Source organism: Hemitrygon akajei, chromosome 22 (genome assembly GCF_048418815.1).
Source record: "Hemitrygon akajei chromosome 22, sHemAka1.3, whole genome shotgun sequence".
Classification (NCBI taxonomy): Eukaryota; Metazoa; Chordata; class Chondrichthyes; order Myliobatiformes; family Dasyatidae; genus Hemitrygon; species Hemitrygon akajei.
In genome coordinates, this window is record NC_133145.1 from 56,097,674 (window position 1) to 56,121,812 (window position 24,139).

General features: G+C 40.0%; 1 protein-coding gene across 1 annotated transcript in view; it reads left to right on the forward strand.

The window, feature by feature from the left end:
* rptor (regulatory associated protein of MTOR, complex 1) overlaps positions 1 to 24,139 on the forward strand; it is a 483,948-nt gene that overhangs the window by 404,608 nt on the left and 55,201 nt on the right. Inside the window, exons 25-28 of the mRNA XM_073026287.1 lie at positions 4,323 to 4,428; positions 12,590 to 12,704; positions 12,792 to 12,916; positions 20,970 to 21,074. Of these exons, the coding sequence (XP_072882388.1) occupies positions 4,323 to 4,428; positions 12,590 to 12,704; positions 12,792 to 12,916; positions 20,970 to 21,074 (451 nt within the window). The remainder of the gene's footprint in view (positions 1 to 4,322; positions 4,429 to 12,589; positions 12,705 to 12,791; positions 12,917 to 20,969; positions 21,075 to 24,139) is intronic.

Consider the following 24,139-nt stretch of genomic DNA (forward strand, 5'->3'; position numbering starts at 1 on the left):
ATCACTCTCTGTGTAAAAAAAAAAGCCACCTCTGATATCCCCCCCCATACTTTCCTCCAAACACATTTAAATTATACCCCCTTGTATTAGCCATTTCCGGCCTGCGAAAGTGTCTCTGGCTGTCCACTATATCTTTGCCTCTTATTATCTTGTACACGTCTATCAAGTCATCTCTTATTCTACTTCACTGCAAGGTAAAAAGCCCTAGCTCGCTCAACCTATCCTCATAAGACGTGCTCTCTAATCCAGGCATTATCCTTGTAAATCTCCTCTGCACTCTCTTTAAAGCTTTTATGTCTTTCTATAATGAGGCAACTAGGGCTGAACACAATATTCCAAATTTAATATGAAAATATTCCTCAGCTTAAGTGCAGATTTGAAAAATGTTGAAAATTGTAGGGATTTTGAATGAAGACGTGAAGGGAGAAAATTTGTTACTTCATTTTACTCACCTTACTTGTTGTTATAAGCTGACACTTCCAGATGTGTGCTCTGAACATCTAATGAAACAGCTGTAATAAGACACACAGATTCTGCAAATGCTAAGAATCTAGAGTAATACACTCAAAATGCTGCAGCAAGTCAGACTGCACCTATGGAGGGGAATAAATAGCCAACTTTTAGGTTTGCCATTAGATTTGCAGCTCATTCTTGACTTCTGGGGGACTTTCTGAATAGTATCATCTCCACACCCAACATTACCCATGCTGCTTTTCCTTCTAATGATCCTTTCAAAATGGCCGGTGCCCTGCAAAATCAGTTTTCAATCCATGGTCTCCTTGCAACATTATCAAACCTATTTATTTCTGTCCGTAATTCATCCATCTTGCTACAAATCTTACAGAAGTTAAATAAAGAGCCTCCAGTTTAGTTATATCACCATTTTTCCTATGCTGACGCTACTTTCAACTGCACTGTAAGGTTTGCTCCTTCTCCTGATTATCATGACCCCTAGTGCTACCCACTTCCATTGTCCTTCTCTTTCTCTTTAACTTTCAGAAATTCCCCTCATTCAAATTCCTTCCTGCCTCCAAGTATTTAGTTTAAACCTTTATCCATTGCCCTTGTGATTCGATTGAATGTTATTGCTACTGGGCATTGGAAGTATACTTTCTCATGCAAATTTCTGTCCCCTCTAACATTTGGATTGCGTTCAGTTATGTAAAGCACTCATTATGAAGTTTTGAAAATGCAGCTACCATTCGGTTGTAATGAAGCCATTGTACAGCAAATGCCCTTTAATCTTATAGATCAAAGCAAGTGCAATTTATTTCTTACAAGCACACCACGTTCTTTAGAATGCTTCAATACAATATAGTGGAAGAGAATTATTCAGCTCATCTGCTTCCTCATTTTATATATGGGGTGCCATGATAACATAGTGGCATGGTACTATTACAGCTCAAGGTGTTTGGAGCCGTCTGTCAGGAGTCTGTACGTTCTCCCCGTGACCATGTGGTTTTCTCCGGGTGCTCCAGTTTCCTCAAAGACGTACAGGTTGGTAGGTTAATTGGTCATTGTAAATTGTCCTGCAATTAGTCTCGTGTTCAATAGGTAGGTTATTGGGCAGTGTGGTTTGTTGGACCAAAAGGGCCTGTTCCGCACTTTATCTTGAAATAAATTAAAATAAATAAAGATATAAAATGCTAGAAGCTTGAAACATTAACTCTAGTTTTCTTTCCACAGATGCTGTCTGACTCACTGAGTGTTTCAAACATTCTCTGTTTGTGTTTCAGATTTACACTATTTGCAATTTTTATTATTTTAATTCCTCTATTTACTATCTCATTAAGATATAAAAGGCTGTAAACACAGACCATCGGGCTCAAAGTCAGCTTCTAATCCATTGTTATATGATCTTCTTGCATGATAACGTACAGCATTGATCTCACAGTCTATCTCGTTATGGCCTTGCACCTTAATGTCTGCCTGCACGTCACTTTCTCTGTAACTGTAGCACTATATTTTGCATTTCATTGTACTACCTCAATGTATTGATGTGATGAAATGATCTCCACGGACAGCATGCAAAACAAAGATTTTCACTGTACCCCAGTGACAATATAAATCAATTTACCAATTTGATCAGTGCTCCTGCAGTGAGTGTCTGAATAGTGATCAGGATCCAAGGCTAAGGAGCTCCCAACAACTGGAAGGCTTTTGTTCTGTCCATCTTCTTTGTAGTTCATTAACTCAGCACAGTTCAGACTGTTTAAATCTGGTCATTTCCTGCAGTACAAAACACAGGGGCTCATTTCTGGCATATTGAATGAGCCTGACAAAACTTCCATTCGTTAAAGAAAATAAAACATGCTTATGTCCAGGCATTGATCTCGCTCTCCAAGCTGATCCACACCCAAACTAGACCCGAACTGCCAAATCTGTGCCTTTTGCAGCAATATATTATGTAACGCATTTATCTGTTCAAGGGATAGTGACTTCATGGTAAGTCATTATCAATTATCCCTGAATAGGAAGTGAGTGGTATGAAGTTACATTTCAACTAGGTAAAGATGACTGATTTCCTTCCCTAAAGGGCATTAGTAAAATACATGAGCATTAAGCCTTGACTTGAAATAAAGCAATACAGCTACCATTACTGATTTATTTATTTTGGGCTATTGTGTAAATTCAAACTCTCCACCTATCACAATGGGATTTGAAGCCATTTCTAAATCAACAGCCCAACCATTACACTTCCTCTGTACCTAGTATTCACATACGGAAAAGGATTTTGGTGATTATAGGGATGACTTACAGTGGACTGAAAAGCTTGAGCATGTAGATATTAAGGAAGAGGATGTGCTTGAGCTTTTGGAAAGCATCAAGTTGGATAAGTCTTCAGGACCAGACGAGAAGTAGCCCAGGCTACTGTAGGAAGTGAAGGAGGAGATTGCTGAGCCTCTAGCCATGATCTTTGCATCGTCAATGGGGACAGGAGAGATTCCAGAGGATTGGAGGGTTGTGGATGTTGTTCCTTTATTCAAGAAAAGGCATAAAGATAGCCCAGGAAATTATAGACCAGTGAGTCTTACTTCAATGGTTGGTAAGTTGATGGAGAAGATCCTGAGAGACAGGATTTATGAACATTTGGAGAGGCAAAATATGATTAGGAATAGTTAGCATGCCTTTGTCAAAGGCAGGTCATGCTTTATGAGCCTGATTGAATTTTTTGAGGATGTGACTAAGCACATTGGTGAAGGTAGAGTAGTAAATCCTCCCCATTCTTCTAAACTCCAGCGTGTACAGGGCTAGAACCATCAAACACTCTTCATGCATTAATCCTTTTGTTCTTGGAATAATTCTCATAACACACACAAAATGCTGGAGGAACTCGGAAGGCCTGTCAGATCTATAGAAAGGAGAGTTGACATTTGAGGCTGAGAACTTTCATCAGGATCCTTCATCACTTCCAGCAGAAACTCTAGGGTTTATCGTTCTTGTAGACTCCCCTGGATCCTCTCCAATGCAAGCACATCGTTTCTTAGATATGGGACATAACACTGCTTACAATATTCCAAATGTAGCCTGACCAGTGCCATAGTATCAGGTAAGCTACTGGTTAGCATGGATGAATTGGGCAATAGAGCCTGTTTTCCATCCTATGTAGCTCTTGGACTCTATCAAGGGAATGCTCAGAAACGTGCAGTTTAATTTTTTTCAGTTTTCTGCTATTCTCGGTAATTATTGATCTAGATTCTAATTACAATTAATTAAGTGAGATGCCAACCAGTGAAGTATTGGTAAAGCAAGATTAGGTGTTTGTCTGTCTTCCTCAGTATTGAGTAGAACCTTTACTTTGGTACTGAGGAGGTCTAAACCTAATTGGGGGAAAGAACAGTCAAGAAGGTTTAGGTGAAATGAAAGATGAATTTAATCCATAGACTTCAGTTCTAGCAAAAGCACATTAAGCCACTGTCTGTATGAAATTTCTTGATCTGCACTCGTTACTTTCATCAAATAGTTAAGCCTAGTTAAAAATCTGCAGATGTATCAACAGTTCTGAATTGAATGCTGAACCATTGTCCATATTCTGTATGTTTTTAAATGATTTTCAGAAGTTGATCTAAGTCATGCAAATGTAGACAAATTTTGCTCACTTTGAAATTTTTGTTTAAATATGTACCTCATATTTGCTCTGGCAGTTGTGATTTGCCAGTTAAAGTTAAAATATTATTAAAACTAAGATTTTGATCAAGTTTTTAATTGCTTGACAGTCCTATGAATATAATTCTTTCGGAATAGACAAGGTTCCAGTTTGAGTTGTGTTGATGCAAAGCTGTTGACGTAGTGAATGCTGACAATGCAGTGATTCTGCACAGATTCCTGAGGAGCATGACGTGGAGAGCCTGGTTCGCAAGGAGCGAGAATGGAGGTTCTTACGTAACGGGTTAGTTAGAAAACGTTCCACAGAGATTATAAAAAAGGGTGAGTCATTTATCAGATGTAATTAATCCAGTCATTACTTTCAGTGGAAATGCATTGAGATGGGTTGTCATGATTTTGTTTTCAATGCCACACACCCAAAATGCAACATTGGTTTTTATCACCTAGATTTATGACGAGGGCAGCTCACTTGCAGGTGACCAGAATTGCTTTAAGATATCATAAATATATTGCAGATTCTAGGAGGTTTCAATGTCAATCTGCAATATATAGAACATTATAAGTACAACAGAGGCCCTTTTGGCCTGTGATGATGGACTGACCTTTTAACCTGCTGTCAGATCAATCTAACACTTCCCTCCCACGTAAACTTCCATTTCTCTTTCACTCATGTTCCTATCATTGTCCCTAATGTATCTGACCCTGCCACCATCCTGGGAGAAAGTCTCTGGCCATCCACTCAATATATGCCTCTTATCATTTTGTACACCTCTATCAAGTCACTCTTCATCCATCTTCACTCTACTTAATGTGATAAAATAAACCTATGTGATGAAGTAAAGCCACCTTTCATCTGAACAGCAGCAAAATATAATGGGCTAGACTGTTTATGCCCTTCCATATCAATCTGTCCTGGCTGAACCTTTCCGTGGGGGAATGCATGCAGGTTCTCATCACTGAAGTTCAAATCATCTTAATATATATCTGACCACCAGATGTAGCTTGACCTCATTCACTATTAATTCAAAACAAATTAACTCATTACTTCGCATTTCCCCCTCCCCCTCCTACTTTCAAATCTCTTAGTATCTTTCCTTTCGGTTAGTCCTGAGGAAGGGTCTTGGCCCGAAACGTCGAATAGCGCTTCTCCCTATAGATGCTGCCTGGCCTGCTGTGTTCCACCAGCATTTTGTGTGTGTTGTTTGAATTTCCAGCATCTGCAGATTTCCTCGTGTTAACTCATTACTTAAATTTTTTTAAAGTAAAGTTTTTCTTTTATAATTTTTAATTATTTATAACTTTTGGAGCTGTTTTTAAATGTCCCTGAGCTAACAATCAAAGCATCATCACGGAAGCCAGGGCACGGATTGGGCATTTGACCTACCTGAAGCCTAATTGTCATTTACCTACAGCCAGTCCTCTCAGTCAACTGACCTGCAAATTATTTGTGTGTGTGTCGAGGACACTTTACTCCACTAAATTGAATTACAGAAAAGATCTGTAGCTTATTTTTATAAAGTAAATTTTTTAATCAAAAAAATATTTGTAATAAGTTAAAATGCAAAATGAAGAAACCAGCAGGATTTCCGTACTGGCATCAGCTATTCCTCGCAGAAAGCTGAGAGGCCATTTGTGAAATTCTCATCTCTTTAGTTCACTGCTGTGTCACTGGATGCAGTGGCAGTGAGCTGACCTGCAGGGAGCATGAAGTTGGCAGTTCTCAATGGAACTGCCAGCCGCAGATGAACATCATCTACCCATTGGATTCTGCAGCTTTACATTTTAAGTTAGTCAGCAACAAAGTCTCTCAAAGAAAAGGTAATTGAATATGTGCTTTTTAAGTAGTTATCCCTATGAGAAGCCTGGCACAGTATTGGTGTCAGAGTCTTGCAGCATGGAAACAGCCCACGCCAGCCAGTATTACCATATAAGCTAGTGCCATTTGCCAGTATTTGGCCCATTGTCACTCCAAACCTTCCCTATCCACCCATATCAGGGAGGCAGGGCAGAGATACATCTCTACCAAAGGAGATGCTGCAAGGAGCTTCTTCCCTCCACTAGCCTACAGATTACCCTTGGGCAAGGTGTAGCACCTGCTTAGCCCCCTGATCAGGGTCACATGAAGCCCTGGGAGCAGGTGGTGGATGGTCGTCTTAGCAACCGATGCATATCACAGGTCCTGATTGTGAGACCACTGATGCCAGGCAGACAAACTCTGAAGAGTATTGGCTGGGGTCACAATGTCTTGTAAGGACATTGTTCAGAAGAAGGCAATAGCAAACTAATTCTGTAGACAATAGACTATAGGTGCAGGAGTAGGCCATTCAGCCCTTCGAGCCAGCACCACCATTCGATGTGATCATGCCTGATCATCCACAGTCAGTACCCCGTTCCTGCCTTCTCCCCATATCCCTTGACTCCGCTATCTTTAAGAGCTCTATCTAACTCTTTCTTGAAAGCATCCAGAGAATTGGCCTCCACTGCCTTCTGAGGCAGAGCATTCCATAGATCCACAACTCTCTGGGTGAAAAGGTTCTTCCTGAACTCTGTTCTAAATGGCCTACCCCTTATTCTTAAACTGTGGCCTCTGGTTCTGGATTCCCCCAACATCGGGAACATGTTTCCTGCCTCTAGCATGCCCAATCCCTTAATAATCTTATATGTTTCAATCAGATCCCCTCCCATCCTTCTAAATTCCAGTGTATACAAGCCCAGTCACTCCAATCTTTCAACATATGACAGTCCTGCCATTCCGGGAATTAACCTTGTGAACCTACGCTGCACTCCCTCAATAGCAAAAATGTCCTTCCTCAAATTTGGAGACCAAAACTGAACACAATATTCCAGGTGTGGTCTCACCAGGGCCCTGTACAACTGCAGAAGGAACTCTTTGCTCCTGTACTCAACTCGCCTTGTTATGAAGGCCAACATGCCATTAGCTTTCTTCTCTGCCTGCTGTGCCTGCATGTTTACTTTCAGACAGACAGACATACCTTATTGATCCTGAGGGAAATTGGGTTTCGTTACAGTCACACCAACCAAGAATACTGTAGAAATATAGCAATATAAAACCATAAATAATAATAAGTAAATTATGCCAAGTGGAAATAAGTCCAGGACCAGCCTATTGGCTCGGTGTCTGACACTCCGAGGGAGGAGTTGTAAAGTTTTCAGTGACTGATGAACAAGGACACATAGATCTCATTGTACTTCCCCTTTTCCTAACTTGACACCATTCAGATAGTAATCTGCCTTCCTGTTCTTGCCACCAAAGTGGATAACCTCACATTTATCCACATTAAACTGCATCTGCCATGCATCTGCCCACTCACCCAACCTGTCCAAGTCACCCTGCATTCTCCTAACATCCTCCTCATATTTCACACTACCACCCAGCTTTGTGTCATCTGCAAATTTGCTAATGTAAAATATTGCCAAGAACAATCACGATTGCCCACGTCATACGATGGATAATGAATAAATGAATCCTTGTACCTGGTGAAGTGGCTTTTAATTATTGTTAATGCTTCAAGACACTTGTATTGTAATTATTTACACATAATTTAATTCACTCCCTAATGTACTTCAGAGAAGGAAGCACATTCTCGTCTGCTTTGTGCTAATGGTTTTGACTCTTGTGCGCTTCAGTTGTATCAAGCAATTATCCTACTCAGTTGCAAACTCCCTAATTAACATCCCTGTGATAACAGTATTGTCCTACACACCAGCAGTTACAGATTTTGCCTCTATTGTGACAGTAGGAGAATTCAGCAATGTCTGCAAATCTCAGTGATGTCTATACCCTGCAATTTTATGTCCTGTAAAAATCACTGTTTAAATCACTTTCCCTTTTGGACTTTTGTTTTTAAAAATCATTTTTCATCAGTCTAAGATACATCTATCTTTACCCTTCTGTGTTCAGGTCAATTATTACTAGAAAATTAATCCTAGTTTTGAAACATTTCTTGCACTGTTACACTTACCTATCTCATTTCTTCAAGTTATGGAAATATTGTTGTTATTCCTCTCTGCACCTCGTGGCATATCGGGAGGCAATCTTGCCATTTTTTTAGCGTTTGTCTATTTTTTTACAAGGCTGAGCTGCTAGCTTGGTGCTCAACCCAACATGGATGGAAAGTGTGCAAGGAGCTGGCCGGATTTGAGCACTCAACCACTCGCCTTATAGTCTGGTGCAGATGCCACTACACCACCAGCTGGCTAAGGAAAACATAACAAACTTGAAAAGCCATGCACCAACAAATAATATTTTGAAAAGGCATTATCTACTCCTTCTAGGCATAAAAACACTAATTTCGTTAGACTTTTCCCCTGGTGTTTAAAGCTCACCAGAGTGCATTGTCTCCATTTTCCAAAGTGGTTTGCTCTGTGGGCATATGGAGTCAAGGAGTAATACAGCACAGAAATAGGCCCTTCAGCCCTTCTAGTCTGTACCAAAATATTATTCTTCCTAGCCCTATTGACCTGCATACCCCTCCTATCCATGTACTTAAACAAACTCCTCTTAGATGTTGAAATCGAACCGGCATCCACCACTTCTGCGTGCAGCATGTTCCACACTCTCACCACCTTCTGAGTAAAGAAACTCCCCTTGTGTTCCCTTAAATATTTCACCTTTCACACTTATTCTATAATCCTCTAGTTCTAGGCTCCCCCAAACTCAGTGGAAAGAACCTGCTTGCATTTATCCAATCTATGCCTCTCATAATTTTGTCTGCTACCAAATCTCCCCTCAATCTTCAATGTCCTTGGGAATATAGTCTTAATCTATTCAACCTTTCCCTATAATTCAGGTGCTTGAGTCCTGGCAACATCTTTGTAAGTTTTCTCTGTACTCTGTCAATCTTACTGATATCTTTCCTGTAGGTAGATGGCCAGAATACACACAATACTCCAAATTAAGCTTCAGCAATGTCTTGTACAACTTCAGCATAACATCCCAACCCCTATACTCATACTTTGATTTATGAAGACCATAAGTATTCATACAGAGAAAGAAAGAGACATAAACATGCCTTTCATTTTTGACTTTACATTCAGTCCCCAGCTGTACATGTAGCAAAATTAACAGTCGGACTTAATTAGCCTCAAGCAGATCTCCTGTGACCTTGCTCAAAGTGCGCAGGGCTCAGTGTTATTTGAACTCTGAAAAGCCACCAAATGACAAGAAAGTGACATGTTGGTTGGAAAGTTGTGGGAGATGGAAATGTTTTGTTAAGCTGAATCTGATGTTTGAGGGAATAGAAGCAATAGTTGAAAGGAAAGGAACTTGATTTGGAAATGAAAGAAAAGTAGTACTAGAAAGCAGATTGAAATAGGGAGAAGAAAGGCTTTGGAAGGAGAAATTGATTAAGGACAGACATGAGAAGTCCAGAGGCACGTTAGACAGGAAGGCAAGTGTTTAGGGGTAAAGCAAATGTCACTGGTCATAGATGGTAGAAAATGGAATCAGAAATTGTAATGGAAAAGAAAATATTTCAGGAAGTTTATTATATTAGTTTGTTCAGAAGAAAAAATTGCATGTGATTAATTTTCAGAATTTGTTTTGAAGAACAGAGAGTAAGAGTAGAAGTGAATCCTGTTAGAAATGGGAAAACAATGCAAATTCAGTCAATCTGAAACAGAAAAGAAAATACATTAATCTTTGGCACTTGGAATAGACAAAGGGAAAATAAATTAAGAGGATGAGTGCAAGTATATCATTGGCAATGAATATCTGATAGGTAAATGATGTTCATGTATGACAGTGCATTGATGAGTGTGACTGCTATGTTGCAGCAATCCTCAGCATCAAGAAGATAGAGGAGTATTTTACAACAGATGTTTCTGGTAATAAAGGTGATTGATTGAGGAGACAGAGGGAACAAATGGTTCTTGAAGTGTGATGAGTGATCTCTCGATTGACTCTCTGAGACATTTGTTGCTCCGATATACTTCCTGATTTAGGAGGAGACATAAGCATAACTATGAAGATTTTTTTTTTGAATTTCTCCAATTGCTTTCCTATCCAACCAGTGAGCTTCAATCAAAGGAGTGAATAGTTGGAATCCTATAAGTGGCAATAAATGTTCATTTTTATTGACTAATCAGACCAAAGAGCAGATTTAGGCCATTCGGCACATGGAGACGGCTCCACCATTCGATCATGGTTGATTTATTTTCCCTCTCAACCCCATTTTCCTGCCTTCTCCCCAAAACTCTCTGATGCCTTTACAAATCAAGAACCAGTCAACCTCCACTTTAAATATACCAAATGACTTGACCTCCACAACCGTCTGTGGCAATGAACCCAGCCTCCAGCTAAATAAATTCCTACTCGTTTCTGTTCAAAAGGGATATCCATCTATTCTGAAGCTGTGTGCACTCAGATCAACAGAACATTTGTCCGTCATTCAGATTCAGCATAGGTGAGGCAGCAGCAGGAGAAATGCGCAATTCAAGCTCAGGGTGGAATGATGCCCTGAGATTGCATCACTGCGCAGACTGGTGACTATGTAGGTCGAAAGCAGGGCCGGCAATGGATTGCATATTGAGTAACCAGCACACACTATTCATGCAGGTAAGACAGGGTGCAGGTGGAGCTCAACAACAACAGAGGCTGGTGGAGGTGATATTGCAAGCTTAAGTCTTGAGAGTGAAATTTAACCAAATATAAAGAAGGCATTTTCTATTTATCTCACAGAGAACAAGATTCGGCGCGGTAGCAAGGTGGTTAGCACGATGCTTTACAGTACAGGCAACCCAGATTCAATTCCCACTGCTGCCTGAAAGGAGTTTCTGTGGGTTTCTCACGTGCTGCAGCTTCCTCCCACTGTTCATAAACATACCAGTTGGTAGGTTAATTGGTCATTGTAAATTGTCCCATGATTAGGCTAGGGTTAAATTGGGGGGTGCTGAGCAGCTTGGCTCAAAGGGCTGAAATGGCCTATTCCAAGCTATATCTCAGTCAATAAATAAAGATAAATGGCCCTTGCTTCCAGAACTGCTATAATCAACAAGTATTGAGATGAGATTATAGGGTAGTATCCAGGTTTAAATGTCTTTCACAATACAGCTGCATTCTGGTTTATGGTAACTACGCCATTAAATTAAGTTACTTGCCCTGTAATGATTTTCTAGTTATAATTGCTAACTGGAATTTTTCCTGCTGAAATATTAGCCTTTAAATTCTACCAAACCTACTTAGTGACATTTGGCAGGCTTGTGTTTCTGCTGCTAGTTGTACTGAAGAGGTACCATTTGGCACAGTTTCCTTTTTTCTGTGCTTTGGCCTATGCACAGCAACACTTTGGACCCCATATATAAGGAAAGACATGCTGGCTTTGGAGAGGATCCAGAGGACGTTTACAAGAATGATCCTTGGATAGGCAGGTTAACGTATGAAGAGCATTTGATGGCTCTGGGCCTGTACCCACAAAAATTTAGAAGATTGAGGGAGGATCTCATTGAAACCAACTGAATATTGAAAGGCTAAGACAGAGTCGAACTTGAGAGGATGTTTCAAATAATGGGGGGAGTCTAGGACCAGAGGGCACAGCTTCAGAATAGAGGGACAGAGATAAAGAGAAATTTATTTTAGGCAGAGGGTGGTGAATCTGTAAAATTCATTGCCACTTATGGCTGTTGAGTCCAAATCATTGAGTATATTCAAAGCAGAGTTTGATAGGTTTTTGATTGGTAAGTGTGTCAAAGGTTACGGAACGAAGTCAGGAGAATGATTTTGAGAAGGAAAATAAATCAGTTATGATCAAATGACAGGGCAGAGTCAATGGGCTGAATGGTCTAATTCTGCTCCTATGTCCTATAGTCTAATAACAGCGATGGATGCACAAAAAGAGTTCATCTGAGCTGCCATAATTTAAATGGATGGAATGAATACACAAATTGTTTCACAGGCCTGAAATCTTTCCAAACTATTTTTCTCATTTGCAGTATCTACCAGCATTTTAGTAAATCCAGGACAGGATAACAAAAGCTGCTGTCCTCCGAGAACCTCTCGTCCTAATGGATTTTAGCTTTCACTGTCCTCCTGTTCTAAGAGCATCATTTTCTGCTGCTCCTTCACATCACCAAGAATTGAAAATCCCTATCTTGAATTAAATATTTTACAGTTTTCTCTTCAACAATTAATACACAAGACTCTTAGTGGTACCACATAATCAGGTTTTATTTTATATTGGATATATTTAAAGTGGAGGTTGATACGTTCTTGCTTAGTGAGAACATCAAAGGTTACAGGGAGAAAGCAAGAGAATGACGTTGTGGGGGATGATAAATCAGCCATGATGAAATGACAGAGCAGACTCAATGGGCCAAATGGCCTAATTCTGCTCCTGTGTCTTATGTTTTCTTTCCCTGTGCAGCTGTAAGAACTTTATTGCAAAGGCAACGTGTAACGTTTCAAAGCACATCTATTTCTTTCCAAGTGTCATTTTACCTTTTTCTTTTATTCCCACTAACCTAGGTATTACAAGACTAGATGACCAAATCTTTATCAACCGAAATCCAGGCGTACCCTCCGTTGTGAAGTTCCACCCTTTCACTCCGTGTATAGCAGTAGCTGATAAAGACAGTATCTGGTAATTCCAGCTCAAATCTACATCAAATAATTTCAAGTGCACACCTTATTCCAGCTTTTGCTCAACATGCTTTTCTGTTTTGTTAAGTTTTTGGGACTGGGAGAAAGGAGAAAAACTTGACTATTTTCACAATGGAAATCCCCGGTACACACGGATCACTGCTATGGAATACCTGAATGGGCAGGATTTCTCTCTGCTCCTCTCAGCCACAGGTGAAGTAAATTTAATGAAATACTCTGATATGAAAAATTTGTATTAATTGCACAGGAGATAATCTGCTTCACTGTTATGATGTGCATTTACTAGAATAGCTCAGATTTAAATCTCCAAAGTAAGGCTCAATGCTTCCAGATGCTTAGAGCCTTGACGAAAGCCTGAAACATATTTGCTGTTGGGCGTTCACAGCTTTGCTTGTTACTCTGTTTGAAAGCTCCAAGAGGACTACAACCTGGCCGTGATTTGGAGGCTTGCATGCCTCAATGACATAGAAAGCTATGTTGGATAAAGTCAGGGCTTTATGCTTTGACCCTTGGTAGGGTCACCCATGCCAAAGAGGTCAAAGGGTAGAGGACTGATTAAGAGCAGTCCACCGGTCCTCCAAGTTTGGGAGTTTAGCTCAGGTCTAACAATCCTGACAGGTCAAACGAAATTCTTACAGATATAGCAATGAGGAGTCCTTCTACATGCAATGGTATTCCTGAGTCTCTACCCAGGACTTGCATGGCTGACAGTAGTGGAAAACAAGAGGAAGCTACTGACATGGTGAAGGAAACCCTGAACACCACCAGAGATGGAGGATCCTTCATTGCTGTCAGCAGTGTAGCAGGCAGTAAGTAAGTCTGTTTGAAAGCACGTTTTGAGCCCTTATGCAATAGTTATTATGATCAGTACTGACAGTGTGAGTGTTTTCACATCCCCCCCATTTCTCAGAATCCTCTTTCAGAATATCACCACAGGATATCATGCTTTTGTTTGGCTCTCTTATTTCAAGATGACAAAGATTTAATCTTTGTTTGTTTCCTACAATTAAAAAAAAATGATTCACTTCTGCACAATCGTACTTTAACCTGAAGAATGACGCACAAAAGCCAGGTTTAATGAAGTAGATTGATTTTTTTCCCCTCTTTAAGAACATCAGAAAATTACTGGAAATTTTTGAATTGGGTATTGTTTATTTGCAATTTATTCGAAGGGCTTGACATCAAAAGATTAGAGTTTGTTCAAGCATCCTTTTGCGGACTGATAAAATTATTAGCTAGCATTTAATTTCCGAGTGGAACTTTGTTTACTTCATGCTAAGTCACTAATTAATTTTTGATTTTGTTTAATAACTATAACAGATTTGATTATTAACCAGTGTTGGCAGATGGAGATTAGCTCTTGTATATTTTTCATTTTAAGATTAGTGTAATGCAAGTTAGGAGTACAGGCAGCACCTATGGAAAAGAGTAAACAGTCGATGTTTCAGGCTGAGACATTTCATCAGGACTGGAGAAAGAAGATGAGAAGTAAGGTGGGGGAATGGAGGAAGAAGTGCAAGCTGGCAGATGATAGGTGAAATCAGGATGGGGAGGTGAAGTAAAGAGCTGGACGTCGATAGGTGAAAGAGATAAAGGTCTGGAGAAGGGGGAATCTGATAGGAGAGGACAGGAAGAAGGGGAAGGAGGAGGAGCACCAGAGGGAGGTGATGGGCAGGAAAAGAGATGAGGTGAGAGAGGGCGGGGGTAATCACTGGAAGTTTGAGAAATCGATGTTCATGTCATCAGGTTGAAGGGTACCCTGATGGACTACAAGGTGTTGCTCCCTGTGTGGCCTCATCGCAACAGTAGAGGGGGCCACAGACTGACGTGTCGGAATGAAAATGGGAAGTAGAATTAAAGTGAGTGAGAGATCCCGCTTTTTCTGGCAGACAGAGCTTAGGTGCTCAGTGAGGCGGTCTCCCAATCTGCATCGGATCTCACCGATATACAGGAGACTACACCAGGAGCACCAGATACAGTAGATGACCCCAAGAGACACAGGTGAAGTGTCACTTCACCTGGAAGGATTGCTTGGGGGCCTGAACGAGGGAGGGAGGAGGTGTGGCACCTGTTCCACTTGCAAGGATAAGTGCCCGGAGGAACGAATGGACAAGGGAGTCACGTATGGACCGATCCCAGTGGAAGTGGGGGGTGAGGGGGAGATGTGATTGGTGGTGGGATCCCGTTGGAGATGGCGGAAGTTACAGAGAATTATGTACTGGGTATGGAGGCTGGTGGGGTGGTAGCTGAGTGACGATGATACAACCAGATAGAATGCTTCCCACGGTACATCTGTAGAAATTTGCTGGGATTGTAGGTGATCTCCTTCCTGGCACTTACCTTTCAATCCTTCCTAGGAATTTGAGAAGATTTGGTATGTCACCAACAACTCCAGCAAATTTCTATAGATGTATCATGTGGGAGCATTCTAACTGGTTACACCATCGTCTACTGCAAAGCAAATTTCACGACATACAGTATGCCACTGATATTAAACCCAGATAGACTGGAAAGGTGGAGTGTTGGCACCGGAGGCAAGGCTCGGAGCGATTTCGTGCTGAGACTGTGAGACTTCCCTGGCTGCTGTGCTTCGTGTCTGTGAGCTTTACAGCTAAAGTGAACTGAAACTGAGGCTTCGGGCCTGCTCTGGGGATTCAGATCTAGGAACTCAGATTTGGTTCGGAATGCTGTTGTTTGCTTCTATTGTTTGCATAATTTCTGTTATTTTTCTCTTTCTTTTGGGTGTTGGTCTTAACGTTTTTTAAAATTAGATTCTTTTGGGTTTCCTGCTTTGTGGCTGCCTGCAAGCAAACAAATCTTGAGGTTGTATAATTTATACATACTTTGATAATGTTCTTTGAATCTTTTGAATTCTGATTCTGTATGGAGGGACTACTGCACATGATTGGAAAAAGCTACAGAGGGTCATAAACTCAGATAGCTCCATCATGGACACTAGACTGTCCACCATCGAGGACATCTTTATTAGGTACACCTGCTTGTTATTGCAAATATCTAGTCAGCCAATCATGTGACAGAAACTCAATACATTAAAACACACAGACATGGTCAGGAGGTTCAGTTATTGGTCAGACCAAACATCAGAATGAGGAAGAAATATGATCTAAGTGACTTTTACTGTGGAATGATTGTTGGTACCAGACAGGGTGGTCTGAATATTTCAGATATTGCTGATCTCCTGGGATTTTCACGCACAACAGTCTCTAGAGTTTACAGGGAATGGTGCAAAAAACAAAAAACATCCAGTGAGCAGCAGTTCTGTGGGTGAAAACGCCTTGTTAATGAGAGAGGTCAGAGGAGAATGGCCAGACTGGTTCAAGCTGACAGGAAGGTAACAGTAACTCAAATAACCACCTGTTATAACAGTGGTGTGTAGAAGAGCATACTGTGTATATATAGTACCCATAAAAGGAATTCACACCCCCCCCCAAGAAGCTTATGTGTTTTGTTGTTTTACAACATTAGATTTAATTTGGCTTTTTTGACATTGATCAGCAGGCAAGACACTTTCATGTCAAAGTGAAAACATCTCTACAAGATGATCTAAATTTATTACAAATATACAATATAAAATAAATTATTGCGTAAGTATTCAACCCCTTCAAGTCAGTATTTAGTAGAAGCACTTTTGGCAGCAATTACAACCTTGAGTCCGTGTGGATTGGTCTCTATCATCTGGACACTGCAATTTTTCCCCATTCTCCTTTACAAAACTGCTCAAGCTCTGTCAGATTGCATGGGGATCGTGAGTGAACAGCCCTTTTCAAGTCCAGACACAAATTCTCAATTTGACTGAAGTCTGGACTCTGGCTTGGCCACTCCAGGACAATAACTGTTGTTTTTAAACTATTCCTGTGTAGCTTTTGCTTTTGCTTTTTAAACTGTTGCTGTGTAGCTTAGGGTCATTGTCTTGCTGGAAAACAAATCTTCTCCCAAGTCTCAGTTCTCTTGCAGACTGCATCAGGTTTTCCTCCAGGATTTCCCTGTATTTTGCTGCATTCATTTTACCCTGTACCTTCACAAGCCTTCCAGGGCCTGCTGCAGTGAAGCATCGCCACAGCATGATGCAGCCACCACCATGCTTCACAGTAGGGATGGTGTGTTTTTGATGATGTGTGGTGTTTGGCTTATGCCGAATATAGCGTTTAGTCTGATGGTCAAATAGTTCAATTTGGTTTCATCAGACCATAGAACCATCTTCCAGCTGACTTCAGAGTATCCCATATGCCTTCTCTGAGATTTCATGTGAGATTTTTTTCAGCAGCGGCTTTCTCTTTGCCACTCTCCCATAAAGCTGCAACTGGTGAAGCCCCCGGGCAACAGTTGTTTTATGTGCAGTCTCTCCCATCTCAGCCTCCAGAGTTGTCATAGATCTCTTGGTGGCCTCCCTCACTGGTCCCCGTTTTGCACAGTCACCAAGGGGGTTAAATACTTTTTATAGGCACTGTATATAGCTGGGGTGCCTAAGACTTACACAGTATTGTGTGTCACCATTTTATTTGTTTTCTACTGCAGTGGAAGAGCAACTTTCTGACTTTCCCTTCTGCACTTCATATATTTTGAAATTGCTTTCTAAATATATAGTGTTCATAGATGTTTCTCTGGGATTAGTATTATTCACTCTGTATTTTGTTTTGCTTCAGGATGTAACAAGCAGAGTTGATAGAGGGGGGACCTGGAGATGTGTTGTATTTTGATTTTGAGAGAGCACAAGATAAGAGTACATTGCATTAGGAATCTGTCAAAAGCCAAAGTAAATTTATTGTCAAATGAAATGAATGTTGCCACACACCACCTTGGGATTCATTTTCTTGCAGGCATTGACAGGAAAGTAAAGAAATACAATAGAATTTATTAAAAACTGTACTTAAACAAAGACTAAGAAGCAAGCAGTGTGCAAAAGAAGACAAATTGTGTAAATAAAAAATAATACTGAGAACATGAGTTGTAGACTCATGAATTGCAGAGTCCTGTGAAGTGAGCCTGTAGGTTGTGGAATCAGCTCAGTGTTGAGGCAAATGAAGTTATCTACAGTGGTTCAGGAGCCTAATGATTGTAGGATAATAACCTAAGGCTCCCGTACCTCCTTCCCGATGGCAGCAGCAAGAAGAGAGCATAGTCTAGATGGAGGACATCCTTGATGATGGATGCAGCTTTCCTGTAACAACATTCCACGTAAGTGTGGTCAATGGTCGGCAGGGCTTTTCCTGTGGTGGATGGATGTGATTTACTGTGTTGGCATGAATTGAAAATTGGTTGTGGCATAGAGGACCGAGTTGAAATATTTTCCAAGCTGGGTAGCCGGTGGAGTGTCCTAATGTTTTCATTTGTAATGGCGCCCCTCCTCCTTTAATCTCTCTTGGGGTCATGAATCAATCTGTTCAATGATTTTTTTTATTCAACTGTCCAACTCATCTTTCATCTCCCGGTGTCATTTCTCACTCCAGCTTCTGAGGAGGAAATTGTTTTCTGTTTTTGTTTGATTCTAATTTTTTTGAAAGATAGACATGTTATACTTGTGCATATGTTTTGCGATATTGTGTAAAGGAACCTGTCAGGCATAAATCACCCACGGTGATTAGAAATTGCAGAAGGAAAGATCAAAATCACCCATGATTGTAACAATTGCAATTTTCAGCTGAGATACATTTTTTTCTGGAACACCCTGGACTAATCCTTGAAGAGTTGTAAGAGGGACTGTTATATTATTGTATTGTTACTTGTTGTTGCATTGTCATTGGGGTCTGGAAAAATGAAAAAAGGATCTTACCCAAATGTACAAGATTCTGAGAAGGCTGAGAGTGGGTTTTGTCTCATCAGGGAATCTAAAACTGGAGGGCAAGGTTTCAGAAAACAAGGTTGTCCATTTATAATGGTGATGAGAGATTGCATGTTTCGAATCTTTGGAGCTGTCTATCACAGAGAGCTGTAGGGACTGAATCGCTAAGTATATTCAAGACCACAATATCTCTCTGGTCCGTAGGGAAGCTGAATGAACAGACAAGAAAGTGGAGCCGAGGACAACATCAAATCATCCATCATTTGATTGAATGGTATGGCAGACTCAAGAGGGCCGCTCTGCTCCCATGTCATATACACTTAAAAATAACTGCAGATTTAAGCTTTATTGGTTAAATGTGTTTCACATTTTTAAAGAAAAGGCATTAATTCCTATTATCAGCATCTAATATAATTTTTGTTGTTGAATTTGATCTGGTAAACGTTATTTATGTGAGCAGAAATTTCTGGTCCTTGAAGTATCTTTTCATTTTCATGCTTCCCCTGTGTAAATTTTCTCCACAAAACATGAGTTTTGACTGTTAGGTGAAATGGGAATAGCAGTTGATCATGTTGGTTTGATGTCCTTAGCTCCACTTTCCTAGCTGTTCATTCAGCTTCCCTCTGCACCTGATGTATATTTACATCCTGAATATACTCAGATCTTCCTCACTACCATCAGGTTCCTGATCCAACCTGAAAAACCAAGACACTACCTCAGACTATATATATTTCTTTATTTTCTCTCTCCCTCCTTGCAATGATGCCATTATATTTATATTTTGTTTCAGTTTTGTATATTTTATGTTAATTTATCTTTGTAATGTATTCTGCTGCTCCTGCAAAAAACTAATTTTCATGGTATTTATTCCCTGAGTACATAAGCCTGCAGCAATAAGCTTGAACTTGACAAGTATCATTTAGCTTCCAAAATGTTATGTGGTAGATTTAGTCATAAACTTGTAATCAATGATTGTCCAAAAAAGAATAGCAGATTTTCTGTGTGAACTAAATCCAAGATCTTTACTGGTCAATGTTTTAACACAGTAAAAGAATCAAGGTTCATGTTTCTTTGGAAGTGTTTTTTCAGTTATTCACTTATGCAGTTGACAAAGCCAGCATGATTCCCAGGCCAAATTACCCTTGAGAATGTAGTGGTAGGTCATTTTGAACTGCTGCTCTCCTTGTGAAGGTGCTATTGTAGTAGTATTGGGTGCCGAGTTCCAAGGTCGATACCCAGTGTTGTGAAAGAAAAGGCTGCATATTTTCAGAGTTGGGATGGCAGGGAACCTGCAGGTGGTGATGGTGTCATGTGTCTACTTGGCCACTTTGGTGTTGGAATTTGTAGGTTCGCAGGTTTCCCTATATGCAAACAGAACTAGCATTGGCTACACCAAATTTATTAGTGTTTTAAAGAGAAAATTAACAATTATTATGTGAAAAATTACATGTTTTCAATGTAAGCCATATAAAACCTATTAATAACAGTTCAACTGTCAAAGAAAAAGCATAGATCCCTACCAACTCCAAGCTCAGTAAAAGCATTCATGAGATACAGTCAGCACTTGGCTGGCTTCTAAAAAGCACATTTCTACGTAATTCTGTATGGATTTAGTATCTGTTGGTGATACTGATAAACACAAGAGAATCTACAGATGCTGTAAATCCAGAGCAATACATACAAAATGCTGGAGGATCTCAGCAAGACAGGCAGCATCTATGGAGGAGAACAAACAGTCGATGTTTCTGGCCGAGACCCTTCATCAGGACTTGTGTGTGGTGATATTTTAGTCAACAATACATCTGCATACATAAGACACTACATTGTCACAGAAATGTGATCCGATTGATAAGACTTGAAATTGGATTTCACTTCTGCATTCAGAGATCTCCTCCTTGACAGGTCCCTGATTTCCCCTGAGTACCAATGATAGTGTTAGAAAAATGTGTGCATGAAGAATTGTGTTGAGTGATTTGTGGTCGTTGAATTCAGAGTGAAAGAACTTCAGCTGCTGTTAATGAACTTGCTTCTCAGCAGCAGTTATCATCTCTTAACATCTAAGAACTAGCTGTAAACTTACGAAGATCTAAGCCAATGCAGCCTTGAACTTATTCAGAATCCCCTTACAGATGTTAAAAATCTATTTAGTTTCTGTATAGAGTTTACTTTGCAAATGTGTTCCCTTCAGGACATTAGACCGCGATATACAAATAAACCAGTACAGGTTTAAATGAGACTGGTTAGACATCTCAGACTTGTCTACAGTTGCCTTGCCCACTAATGTCTGGGAATTAAAACTTGAAATCTTAGTCCAGACTATCTAAGCAATTTATTTCCTATGTATAAGCAACAACCACATGCTAACACTGCCAAATCTATCACTGCACTTCCCTGTTTTGTGACCAAATTATTAATAATTATTATTATTTCATATCTTTAATTTAGATGATGGCGCTATCCGAGTTTGGAAGAACTTTGCAGATTTGGAAAAGAATCCGGAGATGGTGACTGCATGGCAAGGTTTATCTGATATGCTCCCGACCACCAGAGGTTAGTTAGCTGCCTTGTAATGGGCTCTATCATTCTCTCCCTTGTAATGCCTTCATACAACAATCTGTGTTATACTGTTCCTCGGGTACTAGTTTCAACATAAAAGCCTCTAAATTGGAGGAGTTCGACATCATCTTCACAGACTACAAAATTATCTTTTTTTAAATGTTCTGTTTATCTTTATTATGAATACAATGCAATGTGGTTTAGTGTACTGTAACTCTAGCCCAAATATTTAATACATCACAACACAGTCTGGAAGTACTTTGTATTAGAAGGTGTATATAAAGAACAGCTCGGACAACTGAACTTCCTGGGTGTTACCTTCCTGATACTTCCCTGCTGATCGTTCAACTGTTATCTGTTGTTCCCAATGAAGATTTTCTAGAATTTGTGGAAGGCGCAAATATTTGGAATTTTATCTAAATCCTGCTGTGTCACATTTAAAACAAATGAACAGAATGAAAGATTTCTGTTATGTCTCATCAGATTGATAAATTTAGCTTAAAATGCATCTAATCTGAAAATGTATTTAAATTACACTTCAAAGCAGATTTTTATTCAGCTTCTCTCATGACTTAAAAGGTTTAACAGTTCATGAAAGAAGCTGAATAAAAATTTATTTTGCTGGAAAAATATTGAGTTTTACTGCCTAGAAAAAAATATATTGACGTGTCATGTGTTAGTCATGTTTCTACCAGAATACAATTTATTTTTTGTTGAAATGATGAAACCAGCTCTTGAATTATGTACAAACAAGAGAAAATCTGCAGATGCTGGAAATCCGAGCAACACACACACACACAATGCTGGAGGAACTCAGCAGGCCTGGCAGCACCTATGGAAAACAGTACAGTTGACGTTTCGGGCCAAAATGTCGACTACTTTTTTCCATAGATGCTGCCTGGTCTGCTGAGTTCCTCCAGCATTTTGTCTTGAATTATGTAATTTTGAATGGAATAGTACTGCATTTGCTCATGCTACGTAGAGGTGAAATATTATGCAATTTATTAAGATTAGAGAGATGCATAATGCTAATGTCAGGGTACAGACTGCAAACTAAGCCTTGTAAGCCACTGGATCTGCTTACACCATCGACTTGATTATGACAAATTGAGTAATAGATTTGAGCATTGCAATCTTCCTAAGATGATGTTACATCTACCTGTGCTAGGGTCTGATGGAAAGGGAGCTAGACTGTAATTAATTAAATGTAACGGCTGATGTAATTTTGCACAGTAAGGTAGCAATTTCTCTGCTCACTGCTGCTTTGTTTGTACCAGGCTTTTGAACAATCTATGATTTGCTCACAGTCTAACCAAGGAAAATGCATTTAATCCACTGATGGATCTGGTTTGTAATAGAGACTTCAGCATAATTGTTCTTGTGGGTGAAAGGCAAGTTTCAGCAGATGAATTTGCTTGGCAGTTTTGTCATGGTATTAAGTGAAAGATTGTGCTCGGTAGCACAAAAAGAAAATTGTTTTGTGGAATATGACAGCAAGGCTGACCTATGTAATTCAGGGAAGCATGCAGAATTAGTTCTGCTGAAACTGCTTTGTTTGGTCCAAATGGCATGTTGAGATTAGTTTCCCCAATTTTTAAAATAGCCTTTTTCAACACTATTTCATGGAAATACTGTCTCAAGAGGGTAGCCTCAAAGCTTGACTCACTCACAGCAAATAGTGTTTGTCAAGTACCTGATGTGATTATCTCTTGAGAGGGACTAGTTGGCAAGTGAACAGGAAAACTGTTGTGTAATGTGGCCAGTGTATTTACCTTAAAATTTTTCATCAGCATATGTGCACTAATAAAGTACCAAAATTCACACGGTTGACTGAAATTGGATTTTTTTTTTTTGCATAGGGTGCCTGTCCTGGGCTGGAAGACTATGTGTGTGCATGTACATAGGTGGGTGGGTGGTCGGGCGCAACAGGGCTTGTTCTGCTGTTGTTTAGTTGCTTGTGTTCTGTGAGCATTGTGGGCAAGTTATATTTGTATCAGAATGTGTGGTGACACTTGCGGGCTCCTCCCAGCACGTCCCTTAGGGCGTGTTGGTTTTTAACGCAAACGGCTCATTTCACTGTGTGTTTCAATGTAGAAGTGATAAGTAAATGAATCTGAATGTTTTACACTAAAGCAATTATTATTTTGTGCAGCAAAACATTAGAAGGAATACCAGTAAGAGTTCACTGGTAACACCAATTCACACTTCTATTACTGCATTAAATTTGAACATACATAATTCTGGCCACCTTTCCTCCTGCTTCTCTCCCCATACACTCCCCACAACCTCCCCCCCAACTCTCATCCAAAACAAACATACCGTACATTTTGCTTCAGCATCTCATACAGACATGGCAGCTTTCGAGTCTGCACCTCCTCGGCTGTTCTTTGTTGGGGGAATTGGTCATGGCAGGGAAGGCTGTGGAAGTGACATGTGCCAACAATTTTGCTTGTCTGTAATTTCAAAAAGGTTGAGGTTATATCAACAAATTTTAACACTTTAGCATAAGTCATTATATTTTCTAAATCCTTCATCTTGTATTACCTTCGTTCTTCTCAACTGTTACTAAAATTGTTTTTATTTGGTTCAATTGATCTTAGATCCTCCTCCTAGTTATTAAACTTGTACAGCTGCTGCATTTCTTCTTGTTAGAAGGTTTTGTCTCCAAAGGATCTAATAAATCAATGTTTCTTTTTTGTCCAGCCCATCCTGATAAGTTGTGGGTTGATAGGAATTTTTTTTTCAAAGCTCTTCTTGCTCTGTGAATGATTCATCTGAAATATTACTTACTGACTTCAATCATCCCAGTTTCTTCTCCCCTGCAAGGTTTATCAACGTGGCTAATGTGAGTCATACGCCCAGTGTCTAGCGAGATTCACACACAAAGTGCTGTAGGAGCTCAGCGGGTCAGGTAGCATCTATAGAATTGAATAAACAGTCGAATTTTGTGGCTGAGACCCTTCTTCAGGACTGGAAAGGAAGGGGGAAGATGCCAGAATAAAAAGGTGAGGGTGGGGGGAAACAGGACCAGCTAGAAGGTGATAGGTTAGCTCAGGGTG